The 18,701-nt window shown below is 48.9% G+C and overlaps 1 protein-coding gene across 1 annotated transcript in view; it reads right to left on the bottom strand.

Annotated features, from left to right (window-relative positions):
• Positions 1-12,317, bottom strand: part of HHIPL1 (HHIP like 1) — a 46,899-nt gene extending 34,582 nt beyond the window's left edge. The window contains exon 1 of the mRNA XM_090033998.1: positions 11,866-12,317. Coding sequence (XP_089890124.1) covers positions 11,866-12,132 — 267 coding nt within the window. The 5' untranslated portion in view covers positions 12,133-12,317. The remainder of the gene's footprint in view (positions 1-11,865) is intronic.
• Positions 12,318-18,701: the final 6,384 nt, after the last annotated feature.

Raw genomic sequence — 18,701 nt, 5'->3', positions numbered from 1 at the left:
CACAGATCAGACTGACCCCACCACAGACCAAGTCAGACCCAGCAGTGGGCCAGTCCTGCATGCTTGACCCACATGGAATACCACAGGCTGGATGACATGGCCCCACAGGCTGGAACAAAAGTTTAACATAAGATATACTAACATAGATCTAACACAGGGAAAGTGAAGTTGTCTATAGCAGTGGTTCTCAACTTTTTTTGCACCAGGACCCATTTGTAAACATTGACAGCCAGACCCGTTCTAGTGCCTCCCACTCCCAACCCGCTGCCCCCTGCTCCCAGGCCCCAGTGTGTGGGGTAGGGATGTGTGTGTATATGGCAGGGGAGGGTGTGTATGAGGCATGGGAGGCCCCAAGCAGCTCTTTGCAGGCTGGAACTCTGCCAACCTGCAAGGGAAAAGCCACACTTTTTCTCCTTTAGAGAATTCATTTTTAAAGTTTGTTGATCTATTTTTAAAGTTTGTCTACGACCCTTTCCTAAATTCTTGAGACCCAATTTTGGATCACGACCCATGGGTTGAGAAATGCTGGTCTACAGTGAGTTCTATGACCACTCATAGAAAAATGCTGATTTGGCATTCCATTGTTTTAATTTTACAATTCAACAGACACAATCATGGAGTCTCAACAGCAACTGCAGAACTGGAGTAACACTGTGAAACATCAGGCAACAAATCTCCAGACTGACAGGAGATGGTAAAGATCAGCTAAGGCAAAGCCTTCTATGATTTTCACTGTGTTTAAACTGATGATAGCAGCATGCTCCCCTGTAATGATACAGAGTGCAAAAGGGCCCTGGATTTGTAAACACAAACTGCTTTTGCATACCTAACTGCCTGACCTAATAAATGCAAAATGAGACTATGAGGGCACATCCAGATGAGCAAGTATGTAAACTTTGTGGCACTTCAAAGGCTTCTGAGGCACTGCAAAATGCATGTGGCACACATGAAAGGATTCTCCGCACTGCATATTTGCAGCTGGGGGCAAAATTAGATAACAGGAACTCCCGGTATCTAAAAAAATGCAACAAACAAATAACAGGGCGATGCACGTTGCTGCAGTGTGTGCCACCCAAAACTGGAACCTGGATAGCCGGAGCCACACTCCAGCTGCTGGCCAGCCTCTACACGCCCAGATCACCACCACTGTAGCCCTGGGAGGCCCCCAGGACACCAGGTAAGGCTGGTGGGGCCCAACCAGGGCAATCTGCCATGAGCCAAAGTGCACGTGCACTGTCATGCCTGGGGACAACTAGCAGTGGCACAACTATGTGCCGCTGCTATTAGTCCCTTGGAAAATGCGTGTTCCCATTCATGGGGACATGCCCTTCGATTGTAAGTTTCTAGGGGCAGAGACTGTCACTCTGAGATTTGAGAGAGCCTAGCATAAAAAGCCCTGAATCCCAACAGTGCTTATACATAAGTTCTGCAACATAAACAACAGTTTATGAACAAAGCCAGTCTTAGGGGTGGTCAGCATGGGTGTGCGCCAAACACACACACATACACATACACATGTGAGCAGCCCACACTCACAGCAGTACTCTTCCCCTGCCCTGCCCCAGCTGATTCCCAGGCAGGAAGAGCAGTGGCCAGCCCAGCCCCCCAACTGCCTCCAGCCACTGCTAAGAAGATGCGGGGTGGCCACTTGCTCCAGTCCGCTCACCTTGCTCCCACACAGCAGCAGTAGTGTCTATCTGCCTGCCAGCCCAGGGCACCATGCCACTTTGCCTCCCCATTAGACTGTGCCCCATGCCCCTGCCCACCTGCCTCTGTCTCTGCCTCCAGATGCACCACTGCTTTACGGGAGCTAGGAGGAAGGCACCAAAATGCAAGTTTGCTTAGGTGTTTTTATCTTGTCAATGAATAATGCAAAAACTTTGAGTTGACAATTAGTTTCAAGAAGACTGTGATCGCATACCAAAGGGTGGAAGAAGCAATACCTGGCATCACTCTGCAGGATAAATCTCTTGGTGTCATTGACAGTTTTTCCTTAGTTTGTACAATCAGCAGGAATCTTGATCTGACCAGAAACAGGGTGGGGATTGCAGCTGGCCAGGAGTGTATGTGTGTGGGGGAGTGAGGGGGCAGGGAAGGGGTTGCAGCAGGCCAGGTGCTCCAGCTGGGAGTCCTCCCTCCGCTCCCAGCCGGCTGCAAACCCCCCCACCATGTGACACTCCACCCGCCCAACCAGTCTGAGTTCACCAGAAGCACCTGCAGTCATACCTGCTTTATGGTTCAGAAATATGGCCTACATATGCCAGGCACATCAAGAGACTGAACAGCTTCCACATAAGATGTCTGAGTAAGATCCTGAAAATAAAATGTGAAGACAGAATAGCAAACACAAAGTACTGGAGCACACAACTGACATGTAGAAACCACTATCAAGGCAAGAAGGTTGCGATGGATCAGCCATGTAAGGAGAAAGTGAGGAAACTGTATTCCCAAGAATATTTTGTATTCAATATTCAATATTTTGTGTTTCAAAGTGGTGTCACCCTCTATGGCAGCACCACAATCTGTGGAAAAATGATGTGAAGTCATTCAACATCAATGTAGAAAGCTTGGATGAGGATGCAGAATCCTGTCTGGTCTAGAGGGAACATATAGCACTGGATGCAGCTCAACATGAAGTGGCTTTGATCCAGAGGATGGAAGCAAAGCAAGAAAGAAGGCAGTATGCTGTTAAATCTGGACTCCAACTCAGACAACATATGGATCTGTGAAACTTGTAACAAGTTCTATCACTCTTGAATTGGGCTTATCAGCTACAAACAGATTCATCAGGCATCTGACTAGACCTCTTACATGCACACCATGATCCAGAGGATCGATAATTGACTATATAACATACTGGACATACACAAGTTTAATCATCAGCTAAGTACTATTATAACCCCTGCTCTTGAAGTATTTTCTGGTGGTTGGATGGTTAAGACATCTTGCTACACCTCTAAGTGCAAGAGTGAACTTCATTCTGGACTCAAGCCAAAGGTTTCCCTGAGACAACCCTGCTGTTAGTATCCAGGCACTGAGGATGGGAAGTCATTGCCGTGTGTGCTCTTGCCTACAGAAACAGGCATGTTATAACCAGGGTAGTCCTATAGGCTGGTACAGTTGGGCAGATCTTTGAACTCTTTTGATGTATTAACATGCTCAAAGTTAACCGTCTATCTGGCTCCATTTCCACAGCCCATGAATCCTAAATCTTGGTCCTGAGTTACTTTGCTTGGGTTCCAGCCCTTGATCTTATTTTAATTGTTATATTCAGGTAGTCTTAACAGTAACTTTCCATTGGCTTCAGACCAAAGCATGACCAAAAGTTTAAAATTCTCTTTCCTCCATTATATATTATATTAGAACATTTTCCTCCAAATCCCTGCGGAGTCAGTGGACAGGTGCCCAACAACTTTTAATGGGCGCTTGATTAGACCTATACCGTGAACAAAATTGAAAAACGCACCATTTAATTAAAAGAGTTGGCTACATTTATTAGAAATTCTTCACCTAGTTAGACAGCTAACAACTGCAGAGTTAAGAACATATTTATTAACATCAATTGCAAAAGACAGAGTCTAGATGGGCATTCACATCTAGCAAACTTTTTTTTGCTTATAAGTAAATGAGGAATAAATATAAATAAGTGACCTGAGGAAGGGTATTTCATGCCTCAAAGCTGATCCAATACCTCTCTAAACTAGATAGGTGATCCAATAAAAAAATATAATCAAAAGGCTTGCTTCTCTTTGTTTATAAAACCAGTTTGGCAATTGTAAATACAATTTCTTAAAACAGTGTTTTCTTTTCTCCCTAATCTTTGATATTTCCTACGATTTCAACCTAAGACACAGATTAATGTTACCCTTAAACACAACAGACCTTGGTTTTTAGGACATTGTAATTTGGTGGGAATCAAAACTTATACACTCCCTCTCCTTACCAACATTTTCAGAAGATTGTGCACATACATAGTAATATTTTCATCACCGATAGCTCATCATATCCTCAGCCCCTTTCCATCTGTTCTGTAGCACTAAAGCTTCCTTATCTGGCCCCTTGACAAAGTTTCATCCATGACAGAAAATCTTTGTGATGTGAAATATCTAAACCTGTGCTAACCTAGCTCCCACCTAAGTTATAGTGGGAAACAGAAACAAGACAGACCAGTCTAATTAAATTATTACCTAATGTCCTGAGAGTAGGGACCATGATTTAGGATTCCCCCTTTCTAGTTGAGTGTCCTAACCATAGCCATGCTCCTTCTTGTCCAGTTTTCTGGTCCCAAGATTTTTATGTTCCGGTTTCAAGGGAAAGTCTCCATACAATCAACTCTACAGTCTGGTACCTAGATAACTCACCTCAGAAATGAAGGATATGCTTTAATCCTCTGACGTTAAGGCAAGCATTGAAGCCAGGCATTGCATAAATAGTGCCAGAGGCAGGAATCAGAACCTTGGAGCCTTCCTTCCTATTTTTTCTTGACAATCTTCAACTCCCCCTGCTGGTCACCAATCCCCCTTCCCCTTTGCCCCACAACTCCAACCCAACTCAGCTCTTTATTCAGCATAAAGTGCCAGCATTTAGGCCTCGGAAGCTATCAGGCAGCATCAAGCCACTTGAAAACGAAGCTTCGGGTCAGGCAGTACCCTGCTCAGACTTCAGGACAGTCCTCTGGTCACAGAGGTATGTCATTTGAGGTGACCTGAGATGGATTTTACCCCACAACCTCAGTCCAACTCAGCTTCTTATTCAGTGCAATGTATGTAGCACACAGGACTGGGGAACTGTTAAGGGCACCATACCACAAAAAAACCAAGCTTCAGGTTGGGCAGCACCCTGCCCAGGTTTCCTCAAGACAGTCCCCTGGTTGCAGAGGTGTATCATTTGGGGTAACCAGAGGCAGATTTTGCCCCATTTCATATATGTACTGAACTTTTTAAAATTTCTAAATTTCTGACAACGACTGGAATATTTTATAGGTGATACGATCGTGTATTTTTAATTAGCAAATACACGTGTTTGATGAAATAAAAAGCTCTTTGTCTTATCTCATTCATTGCTAATACATTTATAACTGCTGAAAGAGAAATTCTGAAAAAAGGAACTGGGAACTGTAAATAAGGAACTGGGAACCAACTGCAAATAAGGAACTGGGAACCAACATGGAGGGACTACTGCCACTGTTGGCCTGCTGAATAATCCTTGCAAAGCCAACAAGTCAAGGCACTTAAGGGAACCCACCCCTGCCCCAGCCCTGGAACGAGCTGTGGGCAAGGCAAGGGCTCCAAAAGGGCACTTGTCTGCCTATGCACAAATGCCAGGAGCTTGGGGAATAAACAGGAGGAACTTGCCATCCTGCTTAACACAAATAATTACAACATCATAAGGATAACGGAGACCTGGTAGGGCCCTACCCATGACTGGACCACAGGTATAGACAGCTATACCCTGTACAGGAGAGATCAAGTGGACAAAGGGGGTGGGGATGTAGCTCTCTATGTCAAGAAAAGATATGCGTCGCTGCAAGCCAACATTGGCATCCACGGTGGACAACTGGAGACCCTCAGGGTGAAAATCTGTGGGGAATGCGGCACAGGGGACACAATGGTGGGAGTCTATTACAAACCTCCGACCCAGGATGAAGATCTTGACCAGGAGTTCGCCAGCGAATTGGCAGAGGCTGCATGTTCCCAGTGCATGGTTGTCATGGGAGACTCAACTACCCTGACATCTCATGGGAAGAGCGCTCGGCCAAATCCGAATGGTCGCAAAGCTTTCTCTTGTGCATGAATGTGCTCGGACACAAGAAGTTGACGGGTGGATTGTAGCAGGGCACTGAGGTGCCTGCTACTTGTGGATCAGCAAGTAAGGAACCCAGCTGCTGGTTGCCAGGCTAACTGGTGGGAGTCAGCTGACCGGAAGGGGCAGGGCCTGGCTCCTATATAACTCCCAGGCAGAGGCCAGGCAGGCAGTTCCCTGCCAGCAGCCATGGGGGTAGGAGCTCTGCCTGAGTGAGGGAAAGGAAGAGGCCTGAAGGACTGAACAATGCAATACTGGTGAGAGATGGAGAAGCCCTAGAGTGGCTTGAATGTGGTTATAGCCAGATGGCTTAGGTTTATGTTATAGCCTAGGGGCTTGAGTTTTTCTGTTTACTGTTTACAACCGTGGTTTTGGTGAGGTTATTAGGCGTTGGAGGAGGCCTCACAGGGGACCCACGGTGGCATGGGAACCCCAGCCCCAGAGCAGAGGGGGCAGCAAGAAAGATGCCAGAGAGGGCGCAGCATTTTGGGGTGCATTGACCCCAGCCCCAAGAAGGGGAGCAGAGAGTTGGAGGCCAGGTAAGGCCGAGGCCGCCTGAGCCCTGCGGTGGGGTTCGAGACCCTGAGGAGGAGAGTTGGGGCCAGGCACGGCTATGGCCACCTAAGCCCCCAGCGCGAGAAGCCCCAGAGCAAAGGGGGCAGCAAGAAGCCCCAGAGCCCCAGAGAAGAGGGGGCAGCGTGAGAATCGCCAGGCAAGAGGGGCAGAGCAAGAAGCCCCAGATGGGGGGACAGCAATTAGTGAGTGCCAGATGGCACAGAGAGAGACAAGGGCTGCAGAGAGCCCATGCACCAGAGGGTGCTGAGAGAGACAAGGGCTGCAGCTAAGACCAAACAATGTCCAGTACAACAGCGAGACTTGGGGCGTGGTAAAGGGGTAGTTTTAGCCACACATAGCCCATAAAGCTGGGGTGCCCGGAACCACATTATAAGAGTAAGACTCAGGGTAGCAGGAGGACTGAGGATGAGAGGCAGCCTCCCTTTAATATACAGAAGATCAAGACATGGAGGGCGAGAGTGAGGGTGGTTTGAGGCAAACTTAGCATGGTAGGGAGTGCTAGGGAAGATCACAGCCATCCCTAGGACCCCGCTCCGTGACACCGATGAGAGGTAAAGCGCTGCTCGACCTGGTACTGGCTACAGCAGACGACCTAATCAGTGACCTAAAGATCGAAGGGAAGCTGAATGACAGTGACCACGAGCTGATCACCTTCACCATCCGCTGTAAAGCTGGCGAGTCAGTCAGCAATACAGAAGTCCTTGACTTCAGGAAAGCTGACTTTGACAAGCTCAGGAGGCTTGTGAGTGAGGCCCTAAGGGACCATGACCCCAAGGGGAGAGGAGTTCAGGATGAGTGTTGCTCCTTAAGGGAGTGATCCTGGATGCACAAGCAAAGTCTATCCCATCTCGAAGGAAAGGCAGCAAAAGGGCACAGCAGCCCCCTTGGCTCTGCAGGGAACTAGAGGACTGTATGCGTCTAAAAAGAAAGACCTGCAAAGGATGGAGGACTGGATCCACCTCCAAGGAGGAATACTCTGCACTGGTCCAGAGCTGCAGGGAGCAAACCAGAAAAGGCTGTGACTGAACTCCAACTAGCTACAGGTATCAAGGAGAATAAGAAGTCCTTTTTCAGATATGTGGGGATCCAGAGGAAAAGCAAGGGCAACATCGGACCTCTGCTAAACCAGATGGGACAACCGATAACTAATGCCCAGGAAAACGCCAACCTGCTCAATGGGTACTTTGCATCAGTTTTTTACCAGCCCCAAGGGGCGCCCCTGCCCATTACAGGACAGGAATGCCTGGGTGAGGGTGATTCCTTACCCTCCATCAATGCTGACCTTGTGAAGGAACACCTTGAGAGGCTGGACACCTTCAAGTCAGCCGGCCCTGACAGTTTACACCCCAGGGTACTCAAGGAGCTGGCAAACACCATAGCTCAGCCCCTGGCACAGACCTTTGAAAAGGGAGAAGAGACTGATGTCATATATCTTGACTTTAAAAAAGCCTTTGATCTCGTATCCCATGATCACCTCTTGGTGAAACTGGCCAATTGTGGCCTTGGGTCCACCACGATCTGCTGGCTGGGGAATTGGCTCTGTGGTTGGACCCAGAGGGTAGTAATTGATGGTAGTCACTCATCATGGTGCCCTGTGACCAGTGGGGTCCCCCAAGGCTCTGTCCTTGGACCCATAGTGTTCAACATCTTCATTAATGATGTGGACATTGGAGTCAGAGTGGACTGGTCAAGTTTGCCAATGACACCAAAGCATCCACACCTGAAGACAGGAAAACGATCCAGGCTGACCTGGACAGGCTCAGTAAATGAGTGGATGAGAAGCTCATGGTGTTTAACACCGAAAAATGCAAGGTTCTCCACCTTGGGAGGAAAAACCTGCAGCATCCTTATAGGCTCGGCAGTGCTATGTTGGCTAGCACTATGGAAGAAAGAGACTTGGGGGTCATCATTGACCACAATATGAACATGAGACTTCAGTGCAATGCTGTGGCTAGTAAAGCAACTAAAACACTGGCTTGCATCCACAGATGCTTTTCAAGCAAATCCCAGGATGTCATTCTCCCCATTATACTCAGCCTTGGTGAGGCCACAGCCAGAGTACTGCATCCAGTTTTGGGTCCCGCAGTTCAAAAAGGATGTGGAGAAGCTTGAGAGAGTCCAGAGAAGAGCCACGCGCATGATCAGACGTCAGGAAAACAGACTTATGATGAGAGGCTGAGAGCCATGGGACTCTTCAGCCTGGAAAAGTGCAGCTTCAGGAGCAATCTGGTAGCCGCCTATAAGTTCATCGGGGTGCTCACCAGGATCTGGGGAAACATCTGTTCACATGAGTGCCCCAGGGGATAACAAGGTCAAACAGTCACAAACTCCTTCATGACCATTTTGGGGTGGACATAAGGAAGAACTTCTCTACTGTCCAAGCTCCCAAGGTTTGGAATAGACTGCCACTAGAGGTGGTTCAAGCACCTACTTTGAACACCTTCAGAAGAAATCTGGATGTTTATCCAGTCGTGGTGGATGGGTCGGTTTCGACCTGGAAGGGTGTGGGCAGTGGGGTCCCGCAGGGCTCGGTCCTTGGACCGATACTCTTTAATGTCTTCATCAGCGACTTGGATGAGGGAGTGAAATGTACTCTGTCCAAGTTTGCAGATGACACTAAGCTATGGGGCAAAGTGGACACGCCGGAGGGCAGGGAGCAGCTGCAAGCAGACCTGGACAGGTTAGACAAGTGGGCAGAAAACAACAGAATGCAGTTCAACAAGGAGAAATGCAAAGTGCTGCATCTAGGGAGGAAAAATGTCCAGCACACCTACAGCCTAGGAAATGACCTGCTGGGTGGCACGGAAGTGGAAAGGGATCTTGGAGTCCTAGTGGACTCCAAGATGAACATGAGTCGGCAGTGTGACGAAACCATCAGAAAAGCCAATGGCACTTTATCGTGCATCAGCAGATGCATGACAAATAGGTCCAAGGAGGTGATACTTCCCCTCTATCGGGCGCTGGTCAGACCACAGCTGGAGTGCTGCGTGCAATTCTGGGCGCTGCACTTCACGAAGGATGCGGATAATCTGGAGAGGGTCCAGAGAAGGGCCACTCGTATGGTTAAGGGCCTGCAGGCCAAGCCCTACGAGGAGAGACTAGAGAAACTGGACCTTTTCAGCCTCCGCAAGAGAAGGTTGAGAGGTGACCTGGTGGCTGCCTATAAGTTCATCGGGGGGCACAGAAGGGAATTGGTGAGTATTTATTCACCAAGGCCCCCCCGGGGGTTACAAGAAATAATGGCCACAAGCTAGAAGAGAGCAGATTTAGATTGGATATTAGGAGGAACTTCTTCACAGTTCGAGTGGCCAAGGTCTGGAACAGGCTCCCAAGGGAGGTGGTGCTCTCCCCTACCCTGGGGGTCTTCAAGCGAAGGCTAGATGTGTATCTAGCTGGGGTAATGTAGGCCCAGCACTCTTTCCTGCTTATGCAGGGGGTCGGACTCGATGATCTATTGAGGTCCCTTCCGACCCTAGCATCTATGAATCTATGAACTATGAATCTTGCTGGGATCCTATGACCCTGATGATTTCCTGCACCTGGGGCAGAGGGCTGGACTCGATGATCTTACAAAGTCCCATGGGCCACATTTTGCCCACCCCTGATATAAGCCCAGGGCCTGAGCTGGGCAGGCAGTTTGACTTGGAAGTCATGGAGAGAGGAGCTCCAGAGCAGAAAGGCTACAACCAGGCTCCTGACTAACACCTGAGCTGGGGTAAGCAAAACCAGTGGTTTAGGAATTGAGGGAGTGGAGGTCTCAACTGGTCTAGGAGTAGGACCAGGCCCTGAGGAATAGGGCCCAAGGGATCCATAGCCCACGAGGGGTAAGAACAAGCAGGGCTAGGGAACCTGTAGCCTGCGAGGGGCAGAATTTGTAGGAAGAGACAGAGGCCTGAGCCCAGGAGGAGCAGAGAATTCAGGTCTAAGCCCAAGGCGGGTGGAGAGTGTTTGAGGTACCAAGGCCCAAGCCCATGAGTTAAAGGCACCAGGGCTGGAGGCCCCAATGGTGGCAGAGATAGCTCTGGGTTTAGAGACTCACTGGACTGGAGTTAACCCCAGGGTGGAAGGCCAATGGGAAAGAGAATGACTCTACTGGACAATGGGGCTTAAGGCCCAATGATGAGAAAGTGATTATTAATATCTGAGAGGTCTGGGCATGGCTAGATGAGAAGACCATGTAATTAGCCCTTAAGGGCGAGGAGCAGTGATACCTGTCTGTGTTCACAGTATGAGATCTCAGGTGGGGAGCCTGGGGGCAGGCTCCCTTTCATTCTAAAAGCATAACTACATCAAGGTGTGGCAGGTAAGGTAAAGTGGGGATTGCCCAAAGAAACTAAAGAGGACAAGGGGTGAGGGCAGGGCTCTGGGGGGTCATGGCCACCCTCCCTGTGGGACCCTGTTACAGTCCCACTAGGCCTAAATGAAAACCTAGGATCTGCTGCTTTGTCTTCACCCCCTTTCTTTACAGGCACCCACTGTAGACAAAAGAATTCAGCAGCTAGCACAACTGCTGCTGCACAGGCCAGACCTGAGTGTGCCAGTGCATTGCTGCTGTGAGCTGTAACTACGCTGAGCCACACTGCAGTTCTTTGATCAATGCTTTTAAAGCAATGGGTCCAAGAAGTCAAGCAGTGACTTGGTAGTGACCGCACCACAGGACAACGGGAGAGTTTAGAGCAAAGAAGCTCAATCTTGGGCCCGTGGAGCCAAGACATCTGGCCTGCTGGGATCCCCACAGGCTGGAGAACTTGGCAGTGGGGAGCGGTGGAAGCTCCACATGGCCATATCCAGTCTTGTCCAGGCCACTGCCCACATGGCAGGATCAGAGCTGTGCCCACCCCTGACACATCCAGTTCAAGCTGGACTGCACTTCAGGCTGGATTGCTTCCTCCCCAGCCCCCCCTGATCTGCACATCTGGATCAGGGCAGAAACAGTTCATCCTGGCCCCGGTGTGGATTGCTTCCCATCCTCCCATACATACAGATGGGGGTCTCTGTGCCCTGCCCAACTCCTGCTCCCCCCACCCCCACATCTGGATCAGGGCCACTCTGCCCCCACCGTGTGGATAGATGAGGTTCAGGCTGTGCAACCCCCCCTCCCCCACTCCCCCCCCCACCCCTGGATCAAGTCCACGGGTCAGATCCAGCCTGCAAAGGGTCCTGGCACTGTCCACAGGGGGGAAAGGGGCTGGGCACTGCTAGGGCAGGTCTCCTCGAGGGAGACAAGAGCTTGGCCCCGAGCTCAAGAGCGGGTGTACGGAGCCGGCCAACCCCTTGCTGATCCTCGCTGCCCCTCGGATCCAGGGGAGCCGCACCGCACCCAGCCCCGGGGGTGGGGGACCCCCACTCTGCGGCTCCGGGGAAACATCGCAACTGGTTGTCCCGTGCAAAGCCCCGGGCTGGGGCGCAGCGAGCCGGCCGCGTCCTGGCGGCCCCCGCTCGGGACTCGCGGGCCGGGCCGGGCCGGGCCGGGCCGGGGGCGCTCACCTGGCAGAGCAGGTCCTGCAGGTGGCCGGCGCAGGCGTTGTAGGCGGGCTGGTCCAGGCGGGCGCTCAGGTCGTAGAAGCGCTGCAGTAGCGCGCGGTCGCGCTCCGCGTCGCAGCAGCCGAAGGCGGAGTAGCGCGCGCACAGCGCCAACGGCCGCGCCGGCCGGAACGGCGGCCTGAAGTCCAGGCACTGCGGGTGCGGCCGCCCCGGGCCCAGCGCCGCCAGCAGCGCCAACGCCAGCGCCAGCCAGGCGCGCCCGCCGCCCATCGCCCCGCCGCCTCATGCGATAGATACCCCCGGGGCCGGGGCCGGGGCCGGGGCCGGGGCCGGGCCCGCTGGGCGGCGCCGCCCACGTCAGCGCCGCCTGCTCCCGCCTCCCGGGAAGCCCCGATGGAGAGAGCCTCGGGCAGTACAAACGCGGCCCGGAGCGGGACCCCTCCGGAAGGACGAATAGAGCTGCCTGCTCCAAACCCGTGCTGTGCGGCTCCCCGGCTGGACCAGAGCCCGCTCTTGATACAGTGCAGAGTTAAAACCTTTGTCCTGAAGAGTTTTGAAGACTGGAGAAGCTCTTTGCAGCCATAGTCATAGAGGAGCAATCCTCTTTTTCTCGCGAAATGTGAACAACTTCTTTCTTCTTCCTGTTTCTTCATGTCACCAGTGCAGCCTTTCTATATGGGCTGGTCCCAATATTATGCACAGGCCACTGCTTTTGGTGCTGGGGGTGCACTGTGGTGCTACAGGGCATCTCGGGACATGAGCCATGGTTTGCTTCTCCTGGCAATCACACAGATACATTGGTTGGTTGCGTAGAGCACTGGGCCCCCACATAGGGTTGGTGTAGGAAAAGCCGCCCATGGACCGCTGGGTCGTGGCATGAGCTCTCCACTTGGACCCCCGTCCGTCCGCCTTGGTGAATGGCTTCTGCCTCCAGCAGTTACGTATGGGGTTAAAGCTGGGCGGCAGGGCAGCCCCCGTGTGCCCTGTCCCACTCCCGAGCCGGTCCACAGTATAAAAAAGGTTGGAAGCCACTGGCGTAGAGGCCCCATGGTTTCATGAGAAAGTTGCATCTGCCGAGACCCACTCTCAATCCGTTCAGGCTCCGTCATGTGCACCACTTGTATTTGGAGCTGCGTGCTAACTCCTTGCAGATGGTAATTCCTCGCCAGCCCCATTCAACAGTTTTGTCACCCAGTTTCTCCCATTCTTTTTGCCAGAGGGTAGTTCTGGCTGAGTCCAGTGATGTGGTGAATAGTATGGTAGAGGACAAACAGCTATTTTTCAATGAGAGATGTGAACTCAATATATGGCACACGAGAAAATGTCAGTATGTGCCTTTTAACAATAGGATGATCATTTTGCAAATAAATGGAGAGTTCTGAGCTTGATGGCAGCCAGATTAAAATCTGCCAACTACATAAAATACCCTTAAAACCCTGTCTATAACAGTACTGTGTTGCCTAGATTGAAATGAGAAAATATCAAAAGCTTTTAGACTTTTTTAGACTTTCCTGTCCTATGAAATTGCAGCAGATCTACTAAGCTGCTATCATATGTAAATAAATGATGGCAAGTGCCCATTCTGATTCCAACGGCTATAATAATGTCTCCTTTCCACCCCACAACGGTAGTCTGTATTGCATAGTTGCAGAACAGATACTTTAAATCAATGATTCTCAACTTTTTTTGTACCACGACACATTTGAAAACATCAATGGCCAGTCCTGACCCACTGCCCCTCACTCCTGACCCTCTGGCCCTTGCCCCTAGGCCCCCAGTGTGTGGGGCAAAGGGTGGGTGTGTGGCAGAAAGCCACGTTGGTTTGTCCCCAAAATCTCTGCCCTGTGGCAATGTGATAAAATCTCTGTGCTGTGACCATTTGAGTAGGGTGGGCTCAGCAGAAGAGACCACACCCTTACCCTGTCTCTTTAGGTAACTTGAGCTGGCTGCATTCCTGAGGGAGGGGGGAAACCTGCTCCCTCTGCCTAGGTGACTGGTACCTGGGTGAGGGGTTTCTACCTGGTGGGCTGGAAACTGCCTGGTAACAAGTGATGTATTTCAAATTGGTTGGCTGACAGCCAGCCGGGGCTGGCCTCCACTGGACCAGGTGAATGAGGTCACAGGGGCTATATAAGTTAGGACAGGTGAGGAGGCAGTCTCTTCAGCCATGAGGTGAGGCTGGAGCCATGAGGGGGGGACTCAGAGGAGCATAAACATCTGAAAGGGCCCTCTCCCCCAAAAACTCATGAACCAGGAACAGCCAGATGCTAGAAAGGATCTCACCAGCCTCTGGATGAAGTGTGTGAGTAAGCTACTCGAGATCTGATAGATATCTAGCTGGCGGTAACTCAGACGCACGATCAAAAGACTACCACAGCCAGACTGTTTGCTCTTTGGGATTTCTAGGATATTGCTCAATCTTGTACCCTATTTTCACCCTACCCCTGTAACCAGTAAAATCTTCCTTTGTGACTGGTGTGGGAGACTTATTGAGGGGTGGGTCTAAATTATGCCTAAGAGACCCCTTAGGTCTGCGGACTAAGGGAGACTGTACTTTTTGCCCCTGGACTTGGGGAAGTGCCCCAAGTGCCTGTACTGGGTCGAGTACCCATAGGACATTAGGCCTGTGTTTCCCCAAGGACAGAGGGCTGGGAGTGAGTCCATTCTTGGGGTGGTGGTGGCGACGTTACCCCCAGGCTAGCGTATGTGCTCCAGGAAGGGGTCGGGCCGGACATAAGGCGCCCCTAGGGAGGCATTTGGAGCCTGGCAGGTGGTCAGGCGCAGGGAGGTGGGCGGCTCAACGCAGGAGCGCCCCCTACTGGCCCACCACAGGGTGTATGGGGCAGGGGGGGCCTCAAGCAGCCCTTTGCAGGCTGCAACTCAGCCTGCAAGGGAAAAGCCACTGCTCCCTACATTTTTCTTCTTTAAAGGAGAACCCATTTTTAAAGCTTGTTGATCCATTTTTAAAGATTGTGACCCTTTCAAATATTCATATGACCTGCTTTTGAGTAGCGACCCATCGGTGAGAAACACTGATCTAAATTATGGAGGGGGGCACGTTTCTTTGTTTGTTATATAACAATCACAAGTAGCATAAATCAGTGCAATGCTGCATTCTGAAAATACGTGTTTTTAGACCTTGGCCTCAAGGCTCTGTTCAGTGCAGTCAGCAAACCCTCAGAATGATGAAAATATAATGAATAAATAATCATATATAGCATTTATATGACTTCCCTTAGGCTACGTTAGGAGTGGAAGACATATTTATAAGCAAGAAAATTCAGGATCAATACTAGTGGTTTTTATGGTACCTAATTTGTAAGTAAGTCTGGTATCATAACCAAACCATATTACATGTATTTGTGAAGAACCAGAGGGCATGGAGTGTGGCTTTTACATTGTTTTTTTGTTTTTTACCTCAACTACTGGGACTAAGCATAGACTGGTCTGGTGCTTTCTTTAAGTTAGAAGATCCTGCAGAAAGTTTTAATGGAATTTGTCTGCATCTGATCCAATGAGCCCTTTCTGGCAGCTAATAATAGCACCCCTGACATGCCCTGTTTTCTGTGGATATTCCTTTAGGGATGGGAGGGAGCATCAGATGTATGCTACTCTGCGGCAATGCTATACAAGGGCAGTAACATAGCTGGTTACATCAAACTTTCCAGCAGTGTTACACCACTATAATGAGACCCAAGTTCTACTTTAATTTCAGGCTACCCAACCACAGGCATTTTATTACATAGTACTGGTAAACATTTACTTGAGAATGTGGTGGAGTATTTACATGGCTGTTACTTTGTCATCTGTCACATCTAATGTCACATTGTTGGTCGTTAGTACAAAGCACCTTAAGTCCTTTATATCTGTTACAATACAGATAGGAAGCTAATATTAAAACCCAGACAACCTATTGAAGCAAAACATGTGGCAGTTCGTGCTGCTATGCTATTAATACCTGCTTGAATAGGAAAGTATTGCTGTATAGTGCATATGGGATATCTTGGCAGAAGACCATATGTACTACAGCCTTTCATAATAGCCTATCTTCCTCCCTATGCTTGTATACTTTCTGCTAACATCAGTGAGAGTAATGTACATGTGTAGACTATCAAATGTTCCTGTTGCCTTATCTCTGAATTCTCTTGATCTAATGCATTTGTGTTTGTTTTTTACAAACAAAACTTTCATCTCAAACTCCCAAAACCACATGGACCAACAAGCTGTCTCTGTCATCTCATCTGTTGCACCTGAAAACTTACATTTGCATTCACAAATGAGTAATTAGGCCTGCAGTTATCCAGTCTCAGGCCTTACAAGCCCAACTGGTAGCTATGCATGTTTTCACTGTTTATCTACACTCCTGGTAGATGAAAAATTGATAGCTCGTAGTCTCTTATTATGATTTTAATAACAATTTAAAAAGCACATTCATTTTTGTAATATAACTTAACATAATAAGAACATTTCATGTGCAGAATGTGTTAAACAAAACTTACTGTATACTAACAATTTCTCAGTATTAGTTTATTACTTATAATAACCACTTTTTGTTTGATTACAGTAGCTACACAAAATATCAAAAATATAAAGAAAATGAAATGTGCATATTTAGAAGCAAATTTCCAAACATAAGGATCCCAAGTGATTTATCTGTCCAGTGTTGCAAAGTGGCATGATCTCCAAGAAGGAAGAGCCCCATGACAAATCATTCAAGTTGAAAGTATGCATGATTAATGCATGTCCAAGCCCTGTCCAACATATCTTGGTTTTTTTTTCAATCTTACAATAGATTTACTGTGTTATTTTACCTAACTCATTTTATCTCTGTCTAAATTTATTAATACTTCCATCACTTAGAAAAGCTTTCAGGGGTTAAATCTGATATTTAGAGTTGTATTTGTCTTTCTGAAGCCACAGCTGGATCACTTAAGAGGGATTTAGGACATTGAGTTCAAGTGCTAAGTTTTTTTACCTGGAAATAATATTGGGTATTTGTCCCCTGCAGACCAATGACAGAATATAAACATAAGCACACTTGACCAGTGTTTTACTATTACTATGTTAGCATTTGATACTTTGTTACTTGAGTTTTGGGACTGAAAAATGACCATTTTATCTACCAAATAGATAAATACTTTGTGCTGGTTATCAAAGACCAGGTTTTCAAACACTGTTTATAAGCATTGGTCTGCTCCTGCTCCCACTGAAGTCTATGGGAAGCCTTGGATTCAGGATCTAGGTGTGTATTTATGATGTAGATCAAGTAGGTAGGTTTGCAGATGCAGTTTATGTTGGCAGACTAGATAATCACTTTAACTTGTTCACCCCACAGACATTTAGGCGTAAAAGTCTCAGGTCCTCAAAAATGACCAATGATTTGGGGTGACCATCCTGAGGCAATTAACAATAAGACAGTGGGACTGCAGGTATATAAGCACCTCAAAATGATCAGTCATTAACCAGCCTCAGACTTAGACTCCTTGAAGCTGAGGCACCAAGATTTTTTGGCCAGATTTGTAAATTTTAGAATTCAATTGATTGATAAAATATTGGGCAAACCAACAATGGTTTACATTACCTAGAAGTGGTAATGTAAACCATATATCATATGTGTTTATTAGTGATCCAAAGGCATCTCTGTCCTATCAGTCTTTCATCAGTCCCATGGGACGCCCATGCCCACTACGGGACAGGGAGGTCTGGGTGGGGGAGATCCCCTGCCCTCCATAAATGCTGAGCTTGTGAAGAAACATCTTGAGAAGCTGGATACCTTCAAGTCAGCCGGCCCTGAAAATCTACACCCCAGGGTACACAAGAAGCAGGTGAGCGTCATAGCCTAGCCCCTGGCACAGATCTTTAAAAACTCCTGGCGCTCTGGTGTAGTGCCGGAAGACTGGAAGAAGGCCAGTGTGGTGCCTATCTTCAAGAAAGGGAGGAAAGTGGATCCGGCTAATTATAGGCCCATTAGCCTGACTTCTATCCTGGGGAAGATCTTAGAAAAGTTTATTAAAGAGGCCATCCTTAATGGACTGGCCGAGGCCAACATCTTAAGGGATAGCTAGCACAGGTTTGTTGTGGGTAGGTCTTGCTTGACCAATCTTATTTCATTCTAGACCAGGTGACTTATCACCTGGACAAGGGAGATGAGATTGATGTCATATATCTCGACTTCAAAAAAGCCTTCGAACTGGTATCCCATGATCACCTCTTGGCAAAACTAGCCAAATGTGGCCTTGGGTCCACCATGATCCACTAGCTGAGAAATTGGCTCCGTGGTCAGACCCAGAGGGTTGTAATTGATGGCAGTCACTCATCATGGTGTCCTGTGACCAGTGGAGTTCCCCAAGGCTCTGTCCTTGCACCCATGCTTGTTCAACATCTTCATTAAGGATGTGGACATTGGAGTCAGGAGTGGACTGGCCAAGTTCGCCGATGACACCAAACTTTGGGGCAAAGCATCCACGCCACGTGAAAGGCAGGTGATCCAGGCTGACCTGGACAGGCTCAGCAAATGCGCAGATGAGAAACTGATGGTGTTTAACACCGAAAAATGCAAGGTTCTCCACCTTGGGAAGAAAAATCTGCAGCATCCTTATAGGCTCGGCAGTGCTACGCTGGCTAGCACTATGGAAGATAGACACTTGGGGATCATCGTTGACCACAAGATGAACATGAGCCTGCAATGCGATGCTGCGGCTAGTAAAGCGACCGAAACGCTGGCTTGCATCCATTGATGCTTCTCAAGCAAATCCCGGGAGGTCATTCTCCCCTTGTACTCAGCCTTGGTGAGGCTGCAGCTGGAGTACTGCATCCAGTTTTGGGCTCCTCAATTCAAA

The sequence above is a fragment of the Crocodylus siamensis genome, chromosome 2 (assembly GCF_052110815.1).
Source record: "Crocodylus siamensis isolate JL-2025a chromosome 2, ASM5211081v1, whole genome shotgun sequence".
In the NCBI taxonomy this organism is placed as follows: domain Eukaryota; kingdom Metazoa; phylum Chordata; order Crocodylia; family Crocodylidae; genus Crocodylus; species Crocodylus siamensis.
This window is presented reverse-complemented; position numbering and strand designations above follow the sequence as displayed.